Source organism: Stigmatopora nigra, chromosome 4 (assembly GCF_051989575.1).
Source record: "Stigmatopora nigra isolate UIUO_SnigA chromosome 4, RoL_Snig_1.1, whole genome shotgun sequence".
Classification (NCBI taxonomy): Eukaryota; Metazoa; Chordata; class Actinopteri; order Syngnathiformes; family Syngnathidae; genus Stigmatopora; species Stigmatopora nigra.
The window spans coordinates 11977608-11995909 of record NC_135511.1 but is presented as its reverse complement, the minus strand read 5'-3'; the positions used below and the strand labels follow the sequence as shown (position 1 = coordinate 11995909).

General features: G+C 40.2%; 1 protein-coding gene across 10 annotated transcripts; it reads left to right on the top strand.

Moving 5' to 3' along the window:
• Positions 1–5638: 5638 nt before the first annotated feature.
• Positions 5639–18041, top strand: LOC144194978 (AP2-associated protein kinase 1-like). Of its 10 annotated transcripts, none has more exons than XM_077714250.1 (19): positions 5639–6421; positions 8007–8125; positions 8356–8464; positions 8693–8835; positions 8919–9040; positions 9124–9205; positions 9277–9409; positions 9513–9616; positions 9788–9867; positions 9936–10099; positions 10261–10427; positions 10741–10827; positions 11152–11339; positions 11577–11773; positions 11848–11910; positions 13449–13550; positions 13725–13892; positions 14271–14360; positions 16652–18041. In XM_077714250.1, exons 1-19 carry the CDS (start codon positions 6262–6264, stop codon positions 17347–17349), a joined length of 2976 nt encoding a protein of 991 aa, XP_077570376.1. In that variant the 5' UTR covers positions 5639–6261; the 3' UTR covers positions 17350–18041. The 10 variants fall into 10 exon arrangements, with proteins under 10 accessions (XP_077570376.1, XP_077570374.1, XP_077570381.1 ...); XM_077714248.1 differs by having other exon boundaries at positions 10738–10827; XM_077714255.1 differs by lacking the exon at positions 16652–18041 and adding an exon at positions 14833–15292 and having other exon boundaries at positions 10738–10827.
• The last annotated feature ends 261 nt before the right edge of the window (positions 18042–18302 follow it).

Here is an 18302-nt window from a genome sequence, read left to right as displayed (position 1 = left end):
TTATTTGGCCCTATTTGTGTTGCGTTTGGACTAAAATGGTGTTGTTGACGAGACTTAATATGCCACTGGCACCGAACATTAATGAGGCGCATACAGTTTGACATCACACTAATTTGCTGCTGTAGTTTTCGGCCCCTGGGGCCAACCTGAATCCACTGCAACGAGACTTAGCATGCCGATGGAACATCAAGATGAAAAAGAAGTTCTAGAGAACAGAAAGCATTGCATAATCTGCGACAAATTTATTCTGAATTGCAACAGGAATCTGGCGAAATGAAAAAATGTGGCGATCTCTTTCTCTCTCTCCCGCCCCGAAAGTCAATCTCGAGAGGCCGTCGAGATAAAAGGCTCATGAGGCCATTGGGGTGGGGCAATTGGGACATCTGCCTTCCTTTGTCCTACATTCCTACTCTGCACGCAAGTCCCTTGACAGCTTCAACTGCAGACTGAGACCAAGAGACACTTCCTGTGCTTGCATTGCGATGACCTGTTTACCTGTGTGTTGGCAGGAATCTTGACGGGCCACTTTATGGTTGAGTTGTAATAGGGAGACCGAGGACAGATTTTGCAAATGTCAGAATGTGCGGGTGGACGAGGATAATCTCAAGCATAGGAGGATAGATAGGTCTGAAGTTTGAGTGGTGGAGGAAAGACAGAAATGGTATGAAAACACAAGAGACCACATATTCTGAGATAGCATCTCTTCTGCTGACTTCCTTCAGCCACGAGACTTTGCTCACATTGCTAATGATAAGAATGGGCATAAAATGTGTCATTGACAAGATTTGTTTTTCTTTTTTTTACACTGAAAATGAACAACTATGTGCCCAATGTTTCACAAGCCACATTATAGTGAGGGTTGCAGTGCAGGGTTTCATTCCCACCAAACAAAACAACACATTTCACTTATTCGGTATCTTGCAAGTGGAATCAGTTGATTGTAGTCAGGTGCTGCTGGCCTGAGCAGAAACCTCATTTATTAAAGATGTTTGATCTGGATCATTTTGGGGGTGGAAAAAAATGTTGAGCTAATAGTGCCGGCAAGGTCATTGCGAATATTTGAGCCAGTGGTGCACGGGTCAGATTGCACCCAATTCACGTGGGACAGATGGCTAATAGAGTTACATGTTATTGATACAATAATTGTCCTAATTCCTAGCCTGCACGCAGCAAGCTGGTAGCAATATGATCCATGTGACACTGTGTAGTTTTGTCATGGATCTAATGTTGAGTAATGCATGACATAACATCATCATCGTGATCAACGCTTTGATTTCAAAGTAAAGTCAATCATGAGATGCATGTGACAGCTAAAACATTTAGCACGTTTTGTCACTGGTTGTTCATGTGCACAAGATGATACTTCAAATAACATTCCATCTTGTCATTTTCTTTTTGTCATAACACTGGGCTATTAAGTGTAAAGAGTATAAACAGGATTTTTAATCAGTGCTCACAAGACGCTCTGTACTGGCCTAAAATGTAAGAAGCCATCTGTAACACAATTACTGCTTCTATTTCGAGCAACTTACTATTTGTACTCTCTTGAGTAGTAGCACAAATGTTGAAAATAGCACAAATTGCACCAGTTTTCAAATCTGGGGATGCAGACAGTGTATTGGCCAATATTGATCTTGCCTTCTTTCTCCAAAGTACTTGAAAAGCTTGGTTTACAACAAACTAATTTCCCCCATCCAATGTGAATTTCCAGACAATTATCTCCGTTTTTAATCCATAATGCAATTTGACAAAGGTGAGCACAGCAAAGACATTCTTTGGACTGTAGTCTAAAGCCATTAAGATTGTTTTAAAAAAGGTATAAGCAAGTCTTTGATCATCTGACTGTGTGCCTTTAAAAACCTTTAAAAAGATGCCGTTGTTAGTGTGTGGTCTGAGGACAAGGCTATTTTCTGCCAGATCTATATTATTTGTCTTCCGAGTGACTTGCACCATAAGTATTTGCGCAGCCTCACCCAGGCATCATGTGTAAATCTAGACACATTATACATCAGATGATCCGATTGGTCTCATTCCTCATCAGATAGAACTCGGTTTCGCCTTTCACCTTTTAACCTCATTTGCAAGTTTTCCATGTATCAGGACTCCTCTGCATTAGTAAATCCATCTGCTCGATTGGACGTCACATTTTACTGCAGGCTACATGCTTATCAGCCCAAATTATGCCACATCATGAGAAAGCCATAATTTTATTGTTATTAACAAGCATGCCCTTGGGGAGGGAGTCACCTCATCACAATTGTGGAACAGGCAACAGTACTGTTGTTAGTCCCTCTAACAATCACTGTAATGAAAGTTGGAAAGAGAAGGGTTTATTTTGCATTTAGTGCCAAATGAAAAATAATTATTAGCAATTAAAGCAAATTTCGTGAGCTAATGAGAGCATTTGAGTGAATTGTTAATTTGAAGATGCTGTTTTACATATTTGAGTAATTTCTGTCAAGTGCACACAACTGCACTCAAACACACTTAGCCCATACACACAAAATGAAAGAAAACAGGAGTTTATGTATAGTTCAGAGCAACAAGAACAATGAGTACAATTATAATCAACAAAGTTTCTTTCCCTTGAGACAAAAGGTATACAGTACAGTCTTAGGCTTCCAATGTAAACCTAAAGTATATTTTCTATTTAGAATTCCCTGCCGATTTATTTTTATATGTGTTTTTTGGGGGGGGTTGGGTCAGTTTACATTTGGTTATAAAGTGAGACACTGACATTCCAGCCTTATTCTCAGGCCCTCACATTGGCCTTCCGCTGGGACTCGTGCAAGACAGGATACAATACATTTTAGCTCAACCAAATCATGTATACATTACTTGGTCCAAATGTATTAGCACAGCTTTTTTTTACCACATTTGATACATTCCTTCATTATGTGGCAATCATCCCCACTTCCCTTTGTATTAAGCTACAGACTCATGCATTGTAATATTTCATTTTTCAAATGTCTTGTTGTGTTTCGTGGTAAAACAACAAGTGGAAAAACCCAGTTATTTTTTTGTAAATCAAAATTCAATTATGATGACCAATAAAAAAAGGGCACATTAAATAATCTAATATATTAAGTCTAATTTAATGGAAAATGGGTCAGTAGGTTTGTTTTGGAAAAAGTGTAAATCTAATGTTTAGTTATATTGATGAATGACATGAATAACGAGGAATGAAACCACTATACGTACGCTAATGTGTATCCATAGTATTTTCCCAAGTCAGGGCAATGGCTGGAAATATTTTATGACAACAATTCATAACAGGATTATGAAACTGGAACTGTGTACGGATGTCTAGAACGGTCTCCCTTGCTTTATTTTCTTTAGATACATTTTGTCTCTTAAACCACAACACACATTTTTGTGGAATGATGCTATCATTTTAACACTGGAACATTTCTTCTGAAAAGTTAATCAAATCTCCAAAGTTTAAAAAAAAAGTTTAAGGTGTGCATAACATGTTGATGTAATTCATGAGTTGCAGTGGTGAACTTTTAACCTAATAACCATAAAACAAGGTTTGAGCAAATCTCTTGAGAATGTCTAGGAGAAATGATTGGAGCTTACGTCACATTAATGGATCTGATCTCACCGTAAAGTTGCTAACAGCAATGACATACTGGCACGTTGTCAATGTGCTACCAAAAAGCATTTTTTTTCTCTCTATGTCATTGCCACGCATACAAGATATAAAGCGATCAAATATGCATCTCATAATTCTGAACGTCTTTTTGTTGAAATTAAACAATGATTATCCGGTATATTGTAGAAAGACATCAATAGTGAAATGAAGACAGGACTAAATTATGTTGGCAAGCAATGAAGAGAAAGAAGCCTAAACCTATCACGGCCAAACTTCAGATCCAAAAGGAAAATCTGGTCTCAATTTCATGCACTGTTGTGTGCAGCAAGGAGAGAAATAACAAAAAGACAATTGCTTAGGACAAAGGAAATTAAAGGCTTTTATGCACACCAAAATCATAAGCTAGCTAAGTGTTTTGACATCGTCTTCCCATCAAATTGGTGGAAACCAAACTGATTGTAATTTTGGTTAAAGGTTTCCTTGGAAACGACTAAGTAAAAGGTTCTGAGAACGTTTCTGGTTGTTTCAAAAATCATGTTCCCAAGACCATAACATAAACATGTTGTTAAAATCAAATATATTTTCATATTTTCGCCATTTGATGTTTTTTAAACAAGAGGTCAGGCAAGTGTATAAACGACCCACATTTTCAAAACCTGTGACGTTCTAGCTGCATTATGGAGAAGCATCTAAACAGTTTAATAATGACATTGCAAAGCTCACATGGGCATAAGAGGTCTGTAAAACATCTTGGAGAAGGTGTTTATAGACGATAGTGTTTTACCAAATAAGGAATGTATTAAAAGTGTGGTGAATGTGGCGAACAATATCATGGCCATTAAGTATGGGGAAATATTTGGCCACTTGTCTTCATTTTGTCTGAGTGAAACTGGCAAACTAAAAACATAACAAGAGTTGTGTCACTCTTAATGGTCAGTTCTATTTAGATGAACATCAAACATTGACATAATTATTTACAAAGCAAGAAGATATCAGACCACATGGCATGTATAAAGTAAAGCACTTAGTCAAATCTTGACAATTTTATGTTTGTGTGAGCAAACAAGAAAAAAGACAAATGTATTTTCCCATAGGAGGGGTTTGAGAAGTGTCTGTGGGTGCTTGATTTAAGAGAATGGAACACCATACAAACTCAGAAATAATGTTCATTATCAAAGAGTGAGTGAGCTCGGGATTGAAGTTTCCTCATTACTGAACCATTAAAAGACACTTTCTTCACTCAGACGTTGCACATCCTAAGCAGAACATGAAAGATTGCCTAATTTTATTCTCAGGTAATGGCAAAAAATAAGAACCAGATTTTGTTTACCTTTTGTTAATGTTTCAACAGGCAGAATACAGTATATGTTTCACCAATGTATATTGTCATTTATCACTGTTGCACTAACAATATTGCAGTTTAATTGCATATTTACTAGAGCAATAGTGTCACCATATGTTTAAATCAAAGTCTGTTCATGTGTGTAAATGTATTAACTCTGTCAGTGACAATTAAATATGTTCCCAAATAGAAAGACTTAAAATGATCTCACTCTTTTAATGTCTTATAGTTATGGCTCTAAATGTAAAATAAAAAGATTTATATTAAACAGTTAGTCACTTTGACCAAACATTTAAAGGGATCCAGAAATGTGTTACATCACTATAAATAAAGGGAAAAATCATGCAGGTACCACATTTTTAATTTAAATTTTAAAGGGTAAACAGTGACTTCTAGAGGGATCATTTACACATTACACATAGTACCAAAAAAGAATCCATCTTCAATATAGCACTGTATCATCATTATTTAAAAAAACAACAACAATGCAACCACTATTTAAATCCAAAAAGCACTAGTTTAATTTCATCATTTGCATTTTTTTTAATTATACATTTGGTAAAGCAAATCTGGCCAGTCAACGAGTTTATTTTGAAAGTTATGCTCTTGTGGCAGGTCCGCTTGGGGGCGTTTCTTGGCTCCAAAAAAATAAATAAATCAAAACACAGATTGACCAATCACAGACCCACGATTTATGCCGACTCTTCCGGTCGGTGTTTTTAGCTGGGTTATGGGTTAGCTCTGTTAATTAGTTCTTTGATAGAGCTTGGCGGGTTTGTAAAGCTTTGACATCACAAGAATGTTATTTAGTAGTGATATAGAAAGGCCAGAAGTGATTTGTTTTAGCGTGATGTGATATTTTGGGTCAGACGCTTGTTGTGGGCATGTGTGATAAGCCGCTTTGGGTAGGACCGAGCTACCTGGCTGCCTGGCTGGCTGTCTATGTAGCTGTCATCGCACCTTAGCTCTTAGCTTAGCCATAGGTGGGATAAAGACCCTACGTCGGGGCCAAAACATTGGCAGTAAAGTCATCCAGCAGTCTCCGATTGCAGTGAATGCTTTTGTTTCATCCTATTGCTTTCAAACACTAGGGACGACGTCTGGGCCAGGAAACTCTGTGCAGTCTTTTTTTATTTTTTTGCATACTTTGAAGTCCGGATCATCGGCTAGCATTCGGCTAGCCGCTGTCATTCAGTCAAAGCCAATTGTATCATCTATACGCCGCCGCTGATCATAAATACAAACACGACATACTTTCTTTGGAGATTTTTTTTTTCATACGCTTGGATACCGGGGTTGTCGCTTTGGATAACAACTAGTGGAGATGAAGAAATTTTTTGATTCGCGCCGGGAGCTGGGGGTCTCCGGGCCTGGTCCCGGAGCCGGCGGGGGAGGTGGTGGATCCGGCGGCGGAGGCAGCTTCATCGGCCGGGTCTTCAACATTGGACGGTATCAAGGGACCATCGAAGAAATCGTGGCTGAAGGTCAATGAAAATGCCAACTCTTGTGTTCATCTACGTTTATTTGCCTCACGTTGAAATCGTTAACCACCTCGAGGTATTTAATTAAATCACCAAACTGCAGTATACAAGGATTAATGTTCTAATCCCTTGCGTCCCCCAGCAATTTGTGATGATGATGATGATGATGGAATAATTAATTCGTGATTTTTAATGGTTTAAGTAGTTGTTACAATCCATCCCTGATAAATAGGACTTTGTTTAGTTTCTTTTACCATGCGAGTCTATTTTTTCCTGATTATAAATGTTTAACCATTGTTTTCCAATGTTTTGATCTCGCTTTTTGCGTGGAATATGAGAATTTCCTGGTTGCGCATTTTCCCTGAAGGCTGGGAGTAACTCGGTACAAACTTATTATAAAGTAATGACCTGCTGAGTCATCGGTATTGCCTTCTATAGTAGTCAGCATAACCATTGGGCTCGCTGTCATGCATGCTCAATCTTGAGTGTGGTTTTGCTGCACAGTTTCAAACTGTCACAATAATATTGCTGCCAATTTGTATTGTGTATGAGAAAGTCAAATCTATACTTTTAAACAGGGCTGATGTTTTCCCATTAGTATCCCAATGAGATCCAGCTTCCTCATGTTAGCCAAGAGGTCTTGTTACTGAATAATAGATTTAAAAGGACTGATTAATTTATCAGTATTTTTGGCTGGTCTCCATCTGTCCGGCTACTTTATGACTGGTTTTGTTATCTGACCACAGAAACTAATACAAATACAATGATTTTTTTGGCAAGTTATTTTAAGAACTTGTTACTCATTTCTGAAGGCACCAATGATTTACTCCCTTTCCTGGGAAGTAAAGTTATTTACTCAGGTCTTTAGAGAAAACATTGTAGGCCCAACGACCACCTGTCTTTGGTTGGTTTTGCTTCTTTTTTTTCACCATTGCTATGTAACCTTGCACTAAAGTAGTTGCCGATTTTTATGGCAATGCCAAAATGGTCTCATTTCCCTGAGTTTTGTTGTTTGTGTATATGCGTAAACCAGCAAGGAATAATCCTGACAGTCAGTTGCGTCACTTGACAGTGGCTATTTGTAGCTGTACTTAAAGTTATTCCTTGGGCCGTCTTCGCCGATACAGTAGAACAGAGTGAAATGGTGCTCAAGACGTCTGTTAATCCTTCTAATTTCTTACAGCCATCTCAGATTAGACAGCGGGTTTGAAGATGTCTCAAGTTTTAGGGAGCACACGAACATAAAATGTGGATTAATTGTTTTAAGAAGAGGAATTTGGAGTTATTAGGAGAGGTTTTCTCTAAATCATTAATTTTCTCCCCTTTATACCAAATAATTGAGCAAAAAGATCAGGAGAAAACAGGTCTCGAGTATTTCCCATCTACTACCCACAGTTTACTGCAACAGCTTCAGCACCCTGTGACCCTAGTGAGGATTAGTGGTATAGAATATGATTGAATAATGTAGATAGTGTAGATACTGTATAAGCCCTTTTCATGGAAATGTGTTAGTCTACAATGAAAACGCGTCATGTTACATCCACATTTTCAATGAGTACTAATTTCCCATCATTCAATCTCATTGCAGGGGGTTTCGCCATTGTTTTTTTGGTGCGAATCAATCAGGGTCAACGGTGTGCTCTAAAGCGGATGTATGTCAACAATGAGCATGATCTACAAATTTGCAAGCTGGAGATACAGATCATGGTGAGTGATGAAAATGAAGAGTGTGGGTTTTTCTTTAGTCAAAATATAGGCTCTTTCATTCAGTATGGGATGTACTCAATTAAATGACCTTCATAGTAACTTTAGGCAGCTTTTTGCTACTTTTCTTGTCTTTTTTTTGCATTTCATACAGGGGCTATTCAAACATTAAAGTCTTGATATTGTAACTGAACCTGTTTTTCTTATACTTTTTTTTTTTGGTTTTGACATAGCGGGACCTTGTTGGCCACAAAAACATTGTTGGCTTCCTGGATTCCAGCATAGCCAGAGTTGGAGCCGGTGACGTGTGGGAAGTCCTAATCTTAATGGACTTCTGTCGAGGTGAATTTTATCATGTTAAAACATTTTACCAGAATTTTGGATGGATGCCAACATACTTTAAACTAGTTTTTGATAAGCCATTCAAAGAAATAGAGTTATTGTATCAATTCTGGTTTCGGGCATTGCTCAAACAAATTAAAGAAAAAACAAAATCAAGTATGTAACAATCAGTTGAGTGTTACCTTAACTGTCATTGATGTTTTAGCATTGGTCATACTTGTTTTGTAGGGGGACAAGTGGTCAACCTGATGAACCAGAACTTGCAGACCGGCTTCACAGAGGCAGAGGTGTTGCAGATCTTTTGCGACACGTGTGAAGCGGTTGCTTGTCTCCACCAGTGCAAGAATCCAATCATTCATAGGGACCTCAAGGCAGATTACCCTTATAAAATTAATGTATTTTTTGCTTTTGTGTAAGAGCTTCCCATTTTATTGATTTTGTTCTTTTTCTGCAGGTGGAAAATATTCTTCTGCATGACCAAGGTCATTATGTACTTTGTGACTTTGGAAGTGCTACAAACTCCTTCCAAAATCCACAGACAGAGGGTGTAGCCATCATTGAGGAGGAAATCAAAAAGTAGGTGTTCCTCTGCCATTGACACTTTCTATTGGTGTGATTTGTATTGAAGCATTCAGCAAATAATATGCCCTTTATATTAGGTACACCACTTTATCGTACCGCGCTCCAGAGATGGTCAACCTCTATGGTGGTAAAATCATCACTACAAAGGCAGATATATGGGTGAGGTGTTTGCGTCACATGATTAGGCCATGCTATATTATTAACTTGCCTTTTTCTAACTGTGTGTTCAGGCGATGGGATGTCTACTGTATAAACTATGTTACTTCACACTTCCTTTTGGGGAGAGCCAAGTTGCTATCTGTGATGGCAGTTTCACCATTCCCGACAATTCACGCTACTCCAACGATCTGCATTGTCTCATCAGTAAGTCACATTAGTCTTGCTTCTTGAATTGAAGTGTTAGATAATCAGATTGAATAGAAAACTGTCTTTTTTTTGCCTGATGGGAAAATTGTGTATTTTTCAGGGTATATGCTGGAACTGGATCCAGATAAAAGGCCAGACATCTATCAAGTGTCTTACTTTGCCTTTAAACTCATTCGACGAGAGTGTCCAGTTCCAAATATACATGTAAGTCCATAGTCACAGCAATAAGTCATATCCTGCTTCAGACCACAGCTTCCTATACAGTATGTCAGCGCATTCGAGTTCCTTTGCCAACAAAAACTGTTGACTGTTGTGTTTTCTCTCGTCTGCAGTATTGAATAACTTTTCTATTTGTTCCAATTTAATTTCACACAGAATTCATCCATTCCTGCAAAACTTCCAGAGCCTATTAAAGCCAGTGATGTTGTGGTCAAAAAGAGTCAAAACAAAACCAGGTGAGAGACAAAATTTGGATGTTTTCCAGTCAATTAATTTATAATATAACATTTTTTTTTCCCATTAGAATCACAGACCCCATTCCAACCACTGAGACCTCCATTGCACCCCGACAAAGGCCTAAGGCTGGCCAAACTCAACCACAGCCTATTTCAGGCATTCTTCCCATACAAGCAGCAGCTCTGACTCCCCGCAAAAGGCCAAATGTGGCTGTTGGAGCCCAGGGCATAGGTAATAGATATTTGATCCATCTTTGATTTACAGTTATAAAACCAACTGGAGTTTTATGGGAAATTATTCAAATTCACATTGGGCTAATCAGACTTCTCTATAGTCAATTTTTTTTTTTAAAGTTGCATTTGTTCTTCTTGTCATACATTTACAATCTTCAGCTCCAGGTGCCATCCAGGCTGCTCAACAGGCTCCCACTGCTGCTCAGGCGTCTTTACGGCCAATGCAGACCACCAATGTTCAGCCTCAGGTCGCACCACAGCCACAGCAGCTCCTCATGAAACAGCAGCTTCCTTCCACTTTCCTCCATCCACAGAATAACCAGCAGGTAGGCACCCAAACAAGGTAATGCGAAAGGAAATTCAGTGAGGCCTCATTGTAGGACTCAAAAGCTTTGAAGTTGAGTCCATAAAAGTGAAACAGCTATTCTTTTGCCTTTAAAAGGGTTTGTGTTTCCACTTCTCTCAAACAGTCACACCAAATCCCATTGGTTTTTAGGATTGCTTTTTTTTTGAAAGGGAAAATATGATGGAATTATTTTTGGGGAAAGTGATGTGGGAAGGAGCATTACTATGCACCAAGTATGGCGATAGCCCTAGCTGTTCAAGGTAAAACTAAGCCTGATGTTCCTGCACCAGCAGCAACATAAGGCCCACGAATGCCCAGCTCTCCGTCTGAATCCCATCCCCGAGTGTTCCGTCACTGAGCCAGCTGCTGATCCAGATGTGGTAACATCCTGCTAATCGTGCTGTCTGCTACTGAGCTAATTGTTAGCTTTAACAAACCTTTCTTGCCTTGGGCTTTGGGAGTGCAGGAATTACTGGGCACATCATTTTTGTTAGTTCCCTTTCCCTTATTGTGCTCTTTGTCTGAAATCAGCCCCTTCACTTACTCTGATTGATCTCCAAGTTGAATGTTCCTCTTTGTCAACTTTTTCATAGGTTCTTCTAAGCATTCTTTGTTTTATTTTTTTGTTGAGTGGTGAGTCATTGCCGGAAAGTAGCTCCGAGGATTTTGAGTAATTGTCTTTTGTTTCTAAATCCCCCCCACAGACCGCTGGGTCAGGGCATCACAGAGTCGGCTCCTTAACACCACCCTCGTCTCCAAAGATGGCGCCTAAGAGTGGCCATAGACGCATTCTGAGTGACGTCACCCACAGTGCCATCTTTGGGGTCCCGATCAGCAAGTCCACACAGCTCCTGCAGGCTGCCGCAGCTGAGGCCAGCCTCAACAAGTCCAAGTAAGCAGAATGAGCTTCCCCCTCAGTAATGTGAGGAGCGACTGTCCTTTCATGGCGTGGCGATAGAAAGTCCTTTCAGCCGACATGACCGCCATGGAGTCAAAGCAAACCTTTGACATCCCACAAAATCCCTAAAGAAGAATCGCCGTGTTCACACTTTGCTTGCTTACACGATTAAACCAAAACCACAGAAATAAGAGGCATGCAAAATGTAACCGCCGTCTTTCCAATTTGTAGATCAGCCAGCACGACTCCTTCTAGCTCCCCTTACTCCTCGCAGCAGACTGTATATCACCCGGCTGACACCGACGCCCAACACTCTGCTCGTGTTAAACCCAACGCTCAACCCAGCTGGAATCCCTTTGGCGACGATAACTTCTCCAAGCTAACCGCTGAAGAGCTGCTTAACAAAGACTTTGCAAAGCTAGCTGAGCGTAAGTGCAATATTAATGTATGAGCGAGATCAGATGCTGAATCTGAAAACTGTGTTTTTTTTTTTTGCAAACAGCCACTGCAGAAGAGGAGAAGTCCAGGGGTGACAATCTCATTCACGGTCTTAATTCAATTGCAGGTGAGGTTTTTTTTTTCTTTTTCCATTCGTATGCATCTTTATACCTTGTGTAATATGGAGGTAAAATGTCTTTGTAATATCCAATGAGTAGACAGTTCATTACACCTTATTAAGGGAGGTTTGCCTATGTCCAAATTCTAACTACAGGTTTCAGAAGGTTATCTTTGTTGACACAAGTTGTTAGCCGCACAGTGACTCCTTGTCAGTTTCTGTGAATGGAGTCTCTGGTCCACAGCTAGATTGCATCTCATTTGCAGATCTGTGCGTTTAATGTCACTCGGTACGAAGAGGACAATCATTTCTTTGTTGATTGGATTTCCTTACTGCTGAAGGACTGTGCTTCCACACCAATGAACCCAGGCAGTCATTTCGTCGCTCCCTCAGTGGTTTTAATTTTTGCCTGAGATTCTAATGGGAACAGATTCCTCAATACTATTTTTTTTAAAATCACCACTCTGCATACACGAACACATTCCATTTTCAAAATCTCTAATCATGTAATGTTTATTTTGAAGCTTTTTGGGGTTTGATAATTACATAGCAAAAATGCTCACACTTATTAGAAAGCTGAAATTGATAACTTCATTCAAAAAGGAATGCTTTGCTATTTACGCAGACAATTGTACTTTCACCTTCTTATGTTATTTTAGGATAGACTTTTAATCAAAACTCTTTCCTATAGAGAAAAGTGTAAAAGGTCACATCTGCTGCGCCATTTTCTGAGCCAACACATTCCTTAAGTAAGAATCCCCTGCTCCCCAATTTTTCACCATTGTGGTTTCCTGTAAGTATGAATATGCTGTGAGAGACTTGCTTGATGCATGGGCCATATACTTCAACTTGCAGCAAGTCAGTTTAATTGTGAGTGGAGGTCAGCTGTCTACCCGAGTTGACTTGAACACGTAGTTAGGTGAGGAGGCATGGCTACTCGATGTTGTTTGTTCAGCTGAATACTTGCTGAATATTTCCCAAGGTTGTCTTTGTCTGGTTAGTCTTATATTGTTAACAAATGTTGCATTTGGTATGTGCTCCCTAGAAATTCCGTACCTAACTCATTACCTCAGAATATTGAGGTCTTATGTTCATTCACAAGGCATATGTTACAGTAAAATACCACTAATTTATACGCATGCTCTGTAGGTTTTTGTGAAAAGATGGAACAGGTGAAACCTTAACATTGATTGTGTATATTTTCAACTTTTGGCAGGAAAATTTTACCTTTTCTATCCCCTGCCATGATACTTTATGTCCCTTAATGAATTCTCCACCACTCAGACAACTTGATTGATCATGGTCAGAAGTCTCAAGGAACTTCCCTTCTTCACCCTGACCTTTTAACCCTAGCTGAACCTGTGAACACAAATGCTGGTAACCATCTTTCTTTTTGGATCCCTACCGTCCTGTAGAATAGTTTTACCCTTGCATGCATTCTTTCGACTTCCCTCACTTTCTTTCCTGTAGTTAGACAACTCAGGAAGATGTATTTTAGAGTAGGAGATTGTATCTATCTTGCCTTCTCCCATTATGTGTGTGTTTAGTAAAGAAAGAGGAATGTGTGGATTCACTGATTCCTGGGTTGGAAGCCCCTCCAGCCCAGCACTACTCAGCTCAATTGGAGCTCACCTCTGCAGGCGTGTCAGGTTAGCATTGTGAGGCTCAGAACAGGAGAATCCACACAAAAAAGGATTGTATTGCAATTCCTTCCAAAACCTTTTTGTTGTAACTTACTTTTAAAACATTGATTAGTTGGTGCTGTACTGTGTTTCTTGCCAATTGTCTCCTTATTATGAGTTTTTTTTCTCACTGTGACTCAGAATCTTTAACTGGGAAGGATTCACTGCTGGACTATCATCTTCTCTCTCTTACTCCTTCTCATGGAAACCCAACTTCTGTTCCAACTTCCTCCTATCGCTCCTCTGCTCCTCTTGGCTCCTGCTCTGCATTGTGCCCAGAGGAGCAGCAGCCTTCTCAGGCAGCTGCTGGTAAGCCCCTTTGACTTTCCTTCGCCAGCTTTACGCCGTTGAAAACTAATTCCCAATTCCTATTTGACACATTGTGATGACTGTGTAACTCAATAGAGCTGATGCATGAAGATAACATCAAATGAGAGTGCGTTTATCGATCATGGGTTCTTTCATTCAAAAAAATGCTTTCTTTCTTTCGGGGAGGCTGCCATTTAATTGATAGGGAAAAAAGTCATTAGCAGATTAATGCCATTGTGTTACAAATGGTCCTGCAAGACCACATTTATATGCAGGCCTATTCTTAATCTTTCTGCATTTCCTTTGCCATGTGCTAATGGCTGAATGAATAGCTTTCCGCTCTGCCTTTCCTTCACATCCCCTCCCCTTTTGCTACAGACTCTTCTTTCCCCATGTCGCAAGGACAGCAAGGAAATAATCAAGAGTTTGACCCCATTCCTGTGCTCTTCCCCAAAACCTCAAACCAAGGTAAGAAGGACAGAATCACCAGATGAGCACCCGGCCTGATATGCTGTCAATAGAACCTATTCAGAGCCCCACAGCCTAAACATAGAGCATTTCATTCGTGACCTCTGATACTAGGAAGTCTTGCCAGTCAAACTCTCGCATTGTAATAGGGAATCTAGCACCCCGTGCGGGTTTGGCTTTTGTCGTTTTTAGATTGGCGCCCTCTTAATCTCCCCTATAACAATGCAGCCATGTTAAGATGATCCCAGCTCACTCTCTGCTTCTTTCTCTTTTCCTACCCCTCCATCGCATCCCTCTGCTCTGGCCACCCACCACCCCCACCCCCTGCATCCTCATTCACTCCTCCCTCTTATTTCTTTTCTTCATACTATGTCATTTGACATGACTTATTCTTTGGCTCGCCATCTCCCTGGGCTCTCCCATGTACATTTCTGTGTCTGGTCTCTCTTTTTCTTTCTCTGGCATGTTTCAGGTGATCACTCGCACAACAACAGTGGCAGTTCAGAGTCCAGCCTTCCCAACTTGGCCCGCTCCCTCCTACTGGTGGATCAACTCATCGACCTCTAGAGGGAGTGGGAGGCAGTGTGGAACCCTAACTTTGAGATAGGGCAGGAGGCTTAGACGTGTGGAAAATGTAGCATTTAATACGTGTAAGAGAGGACTCTGCATAGACTTTCACGTTCACTCCTGATTCCACTCCTGATAGGCTGTCTTCAGTAAGCTTTGCTAACATTTCCATCCATGCTTTAGCATCTTCTGTCACTAACATGGCTACACCATGACCTTCCTCATGCTTTACCCCATAATCGCTCATTTAATATGCTGCCATGGTGGTCTACTTTCATTTCATGTTCAATTCTCAATGACGGCTGCTTTGCTCCCCCTTTTTTGTGTGTTTGTGGAGGATTAAAGCTTTATTTGAACACTTTTGACCTCACGAGTGACAAAGTTTAGTGCACTTTTCACGAACAAAACTTGAACAGTACAGGGGGAAGATGTCAAACCGGAAAAAATATCTCCCAGAGTTCACCCAGTAAAAGTTTTGTGTTAAAGGTTTGATGGCAAAATATCTTTCCTGGCAGGGTTTTCAATGGGTTGTGGGTTGTTGTGTTAGACAAGACTTCAATCAGGTTTAATAAGGTGATAAGACAAATTTAATTAATAGCCAGTAGGTTCTGAAAGTGCTTTAAATGTCTCAATTGGATATAAACTAGACCGTATTATTGGGGCGTTTGCACCCACTACTTACAGGATAGTCTTGCTCTCTTCTTTTTGGAGGATGGTCATTCATCCTTTGGAGGATGGTCATTCATCCAGAACCTTTTTGAGCTTGTAGCTTCATTTCCCAACACCAAACTCATTCAAGCGTTTTAAAACAGGACAGCCAAAGTTCTAAAATAGTCAAGCAATGCACTGTCATGATTATGTATGTATGCATTTGTTTGAAAATGCCAACTAAGCTGAAAGGAAAGACACTGAAGATGTTCACTTGAATTAAATTGATTGACAACAAATTCAGCATAAAAAAACAATCAGGATGTGTAGATTTACCTTTTTTGTCACAAAATATTAAGTGTAATATAAAAATTCATCAATTTCTGTCAAGACTTTAGTGTTTTAGAGCAAATGGTTATATGTAAAGGTCCAAATATAGAGCTGTCTGTGTGTATATGCTATGTTGGGAATTAGTTTTTCCCCCTCTTGTATTTTTGTCACTTTTGTGTCCATATTTCAATCCCAGGCTTTTGGGATGAGCGCTAATATTTGAGGTAGAAAGAGTTAGAAATTTGCATTGTCTAAATTACAAGGAAGTTGAACAGCAACATTGTTCTCTGTTGCATTTGGCCATGTGGGTCAATGTTAATCCTCACAATTTCAAAACAGCACTTGTGCAATCTTATGGTTTCAGTCAGGGTGAAGATAACAAAATAGTAGCCTTTCCTTTAAGTCTTTGGTGAGAGTCGCCCTGTTAACATCCGCTGTCGACGCTGCTGAGGTAAGACTGACCCGCGCGCTTTTCTGTGCTTGTCTTGTCTAACTGCGCCACCCTTTGCTGCCAACGCCATCCTTCTCCTTGTTTCAACTGACTCCCTCTTCTCCCAACGAGAGCAAGTTGTGGAAACAAGACCGCTTCGACTTTGTCGAATGAATGTAGTAGACTGTGCCTAGTGTCGTAAATCTTGTGGTGCTTCCTCACTTGGAGGTGCTTAAATGTGCGTGTCACACAAAAAAGGCTCTGATAAAAGCAATGAATAATAGATAAACTTTTTTTCTGCTTTTTTTCCCCCCAGATTTGCAACTTGAAAGAAACGGCTACTCAGTGTTAGGCCAAGAGGGTCACGATCCTGAAATCTCAGGAGATTTTCCTGCAACCGACCAATCTGTTCACTCCAGCGATGAAGACCAGGAAAAGGACGCCTGTCAAGAAGAGCATCAGAATTTTCCGGATGCCCCCAAAGGTCACACATCAGCTCACGATCCGCTGCTGGTCGACTCCGAGGAGGACGAAGAACAGGGAGCTCAGCGTAGCATCCTCTCGACACCAGCTGCACCCGTGGCCATCTCCCACAATCATTCCCAGTTTAATCCCGAGCCAACTAGCGCAGATGTCTTCTCAAAAGCGCCTTTTAGACTAGTGCAGCAAGAAGCAGGTGACGTGTTTGCCAATGCGCCATTTCCGAGTGGACCGTTCGGGACCCAGCAGCAGTTGGACGTCTTCTCCCAAGCTCCGTTTGCAAAAAAGAAAGAAGCTTTAGCTTCCCCGTATGCCCACGCGACAGCCGGGGTGCCTGAACAAAGTGCATTGGAACAGATGGCCGCAAACACATTCCGCCCACAATCTTTAGCCAAATACTCCCGTCATTTTGAGGCAAATGAGACCCAGCAGAATGAAAGCCCGTTGAATGTAAGCAACCAAACTGGAGTGCACGCCATTGACCCCTTCATCAGCGCACCATTTCACCTCAAAGCCCCACAAGAAAAGCCGTGATGACATGCACTCTGCAGCTGGACTGCATTGGACTCTTTCAACAATATGCAACTATATTTGACACGGAAACTACTGCTTCAAATTAATATGCATGTGAGGCATTCAAACCACAATATTGGCCTGGAATCCACCAAAATGATTTTGTGCCTAAACTTAAGCGGACCGTAACTGCACTGACAAATAAGTAATGCTTTTTTTTTTTTGGAGAATGTAAGATGGCACAGTAAAAGCAAGTACTGTACACACTGCTGCTTTTTGGGAAACCAAAACCCTTTTTTTCTACCATCTTTTAGTTAATTTCCCTCCCTTGTACCACTGTTTATTCTGTCATAAATGCACATATCAGCAGGGTTGTTGTTGTTGTGACCGTCTCAACTTAGTTTGGAGCAGCATTCCTTTTCAGGTTCTGAAGGTTTTCTGTCGACAGCGGGTGGTTCAAGCGTTTGTTCTCTTGCCTACCTCACATTTGTCTTGTTACCCCAAAAATGATCACACGAGGCATTCGCTTTTTCCAGTCATTAGCGTGGCACCGTTGAAAATGAAAAATGCTGTGTATCTATTCCATGTAGCCTAAACACTCCATTATATGAAGCATATTATGAACAAAACATCCTCAAACATAATTCCATATGTGTAAATTAAATCCAAATAATCACGCCACATCATCTATGGAGATCTGCAAAAAAAAAAATTATGCAAAAAAAAAAATTACATTCATCTCAAAACAGTACTGCAATGGTCAAAAATCCACTGTGCTGTACATAGATAAGTAATTCTTCCAATGGGTGCATGTCTTTTGTTGTTGAAATGTGGAGCACTTACTGATCAGGGATTGGCCAATTTGTAGTAAAGATCTGTAGCCTATTAAAATCATTCAAGGAGAGCATTTAAACATTTTATTGTAGCGATGCCCTGGTCATGGAATGATTTTTCCCCTCTTTTTTTGTATTCAT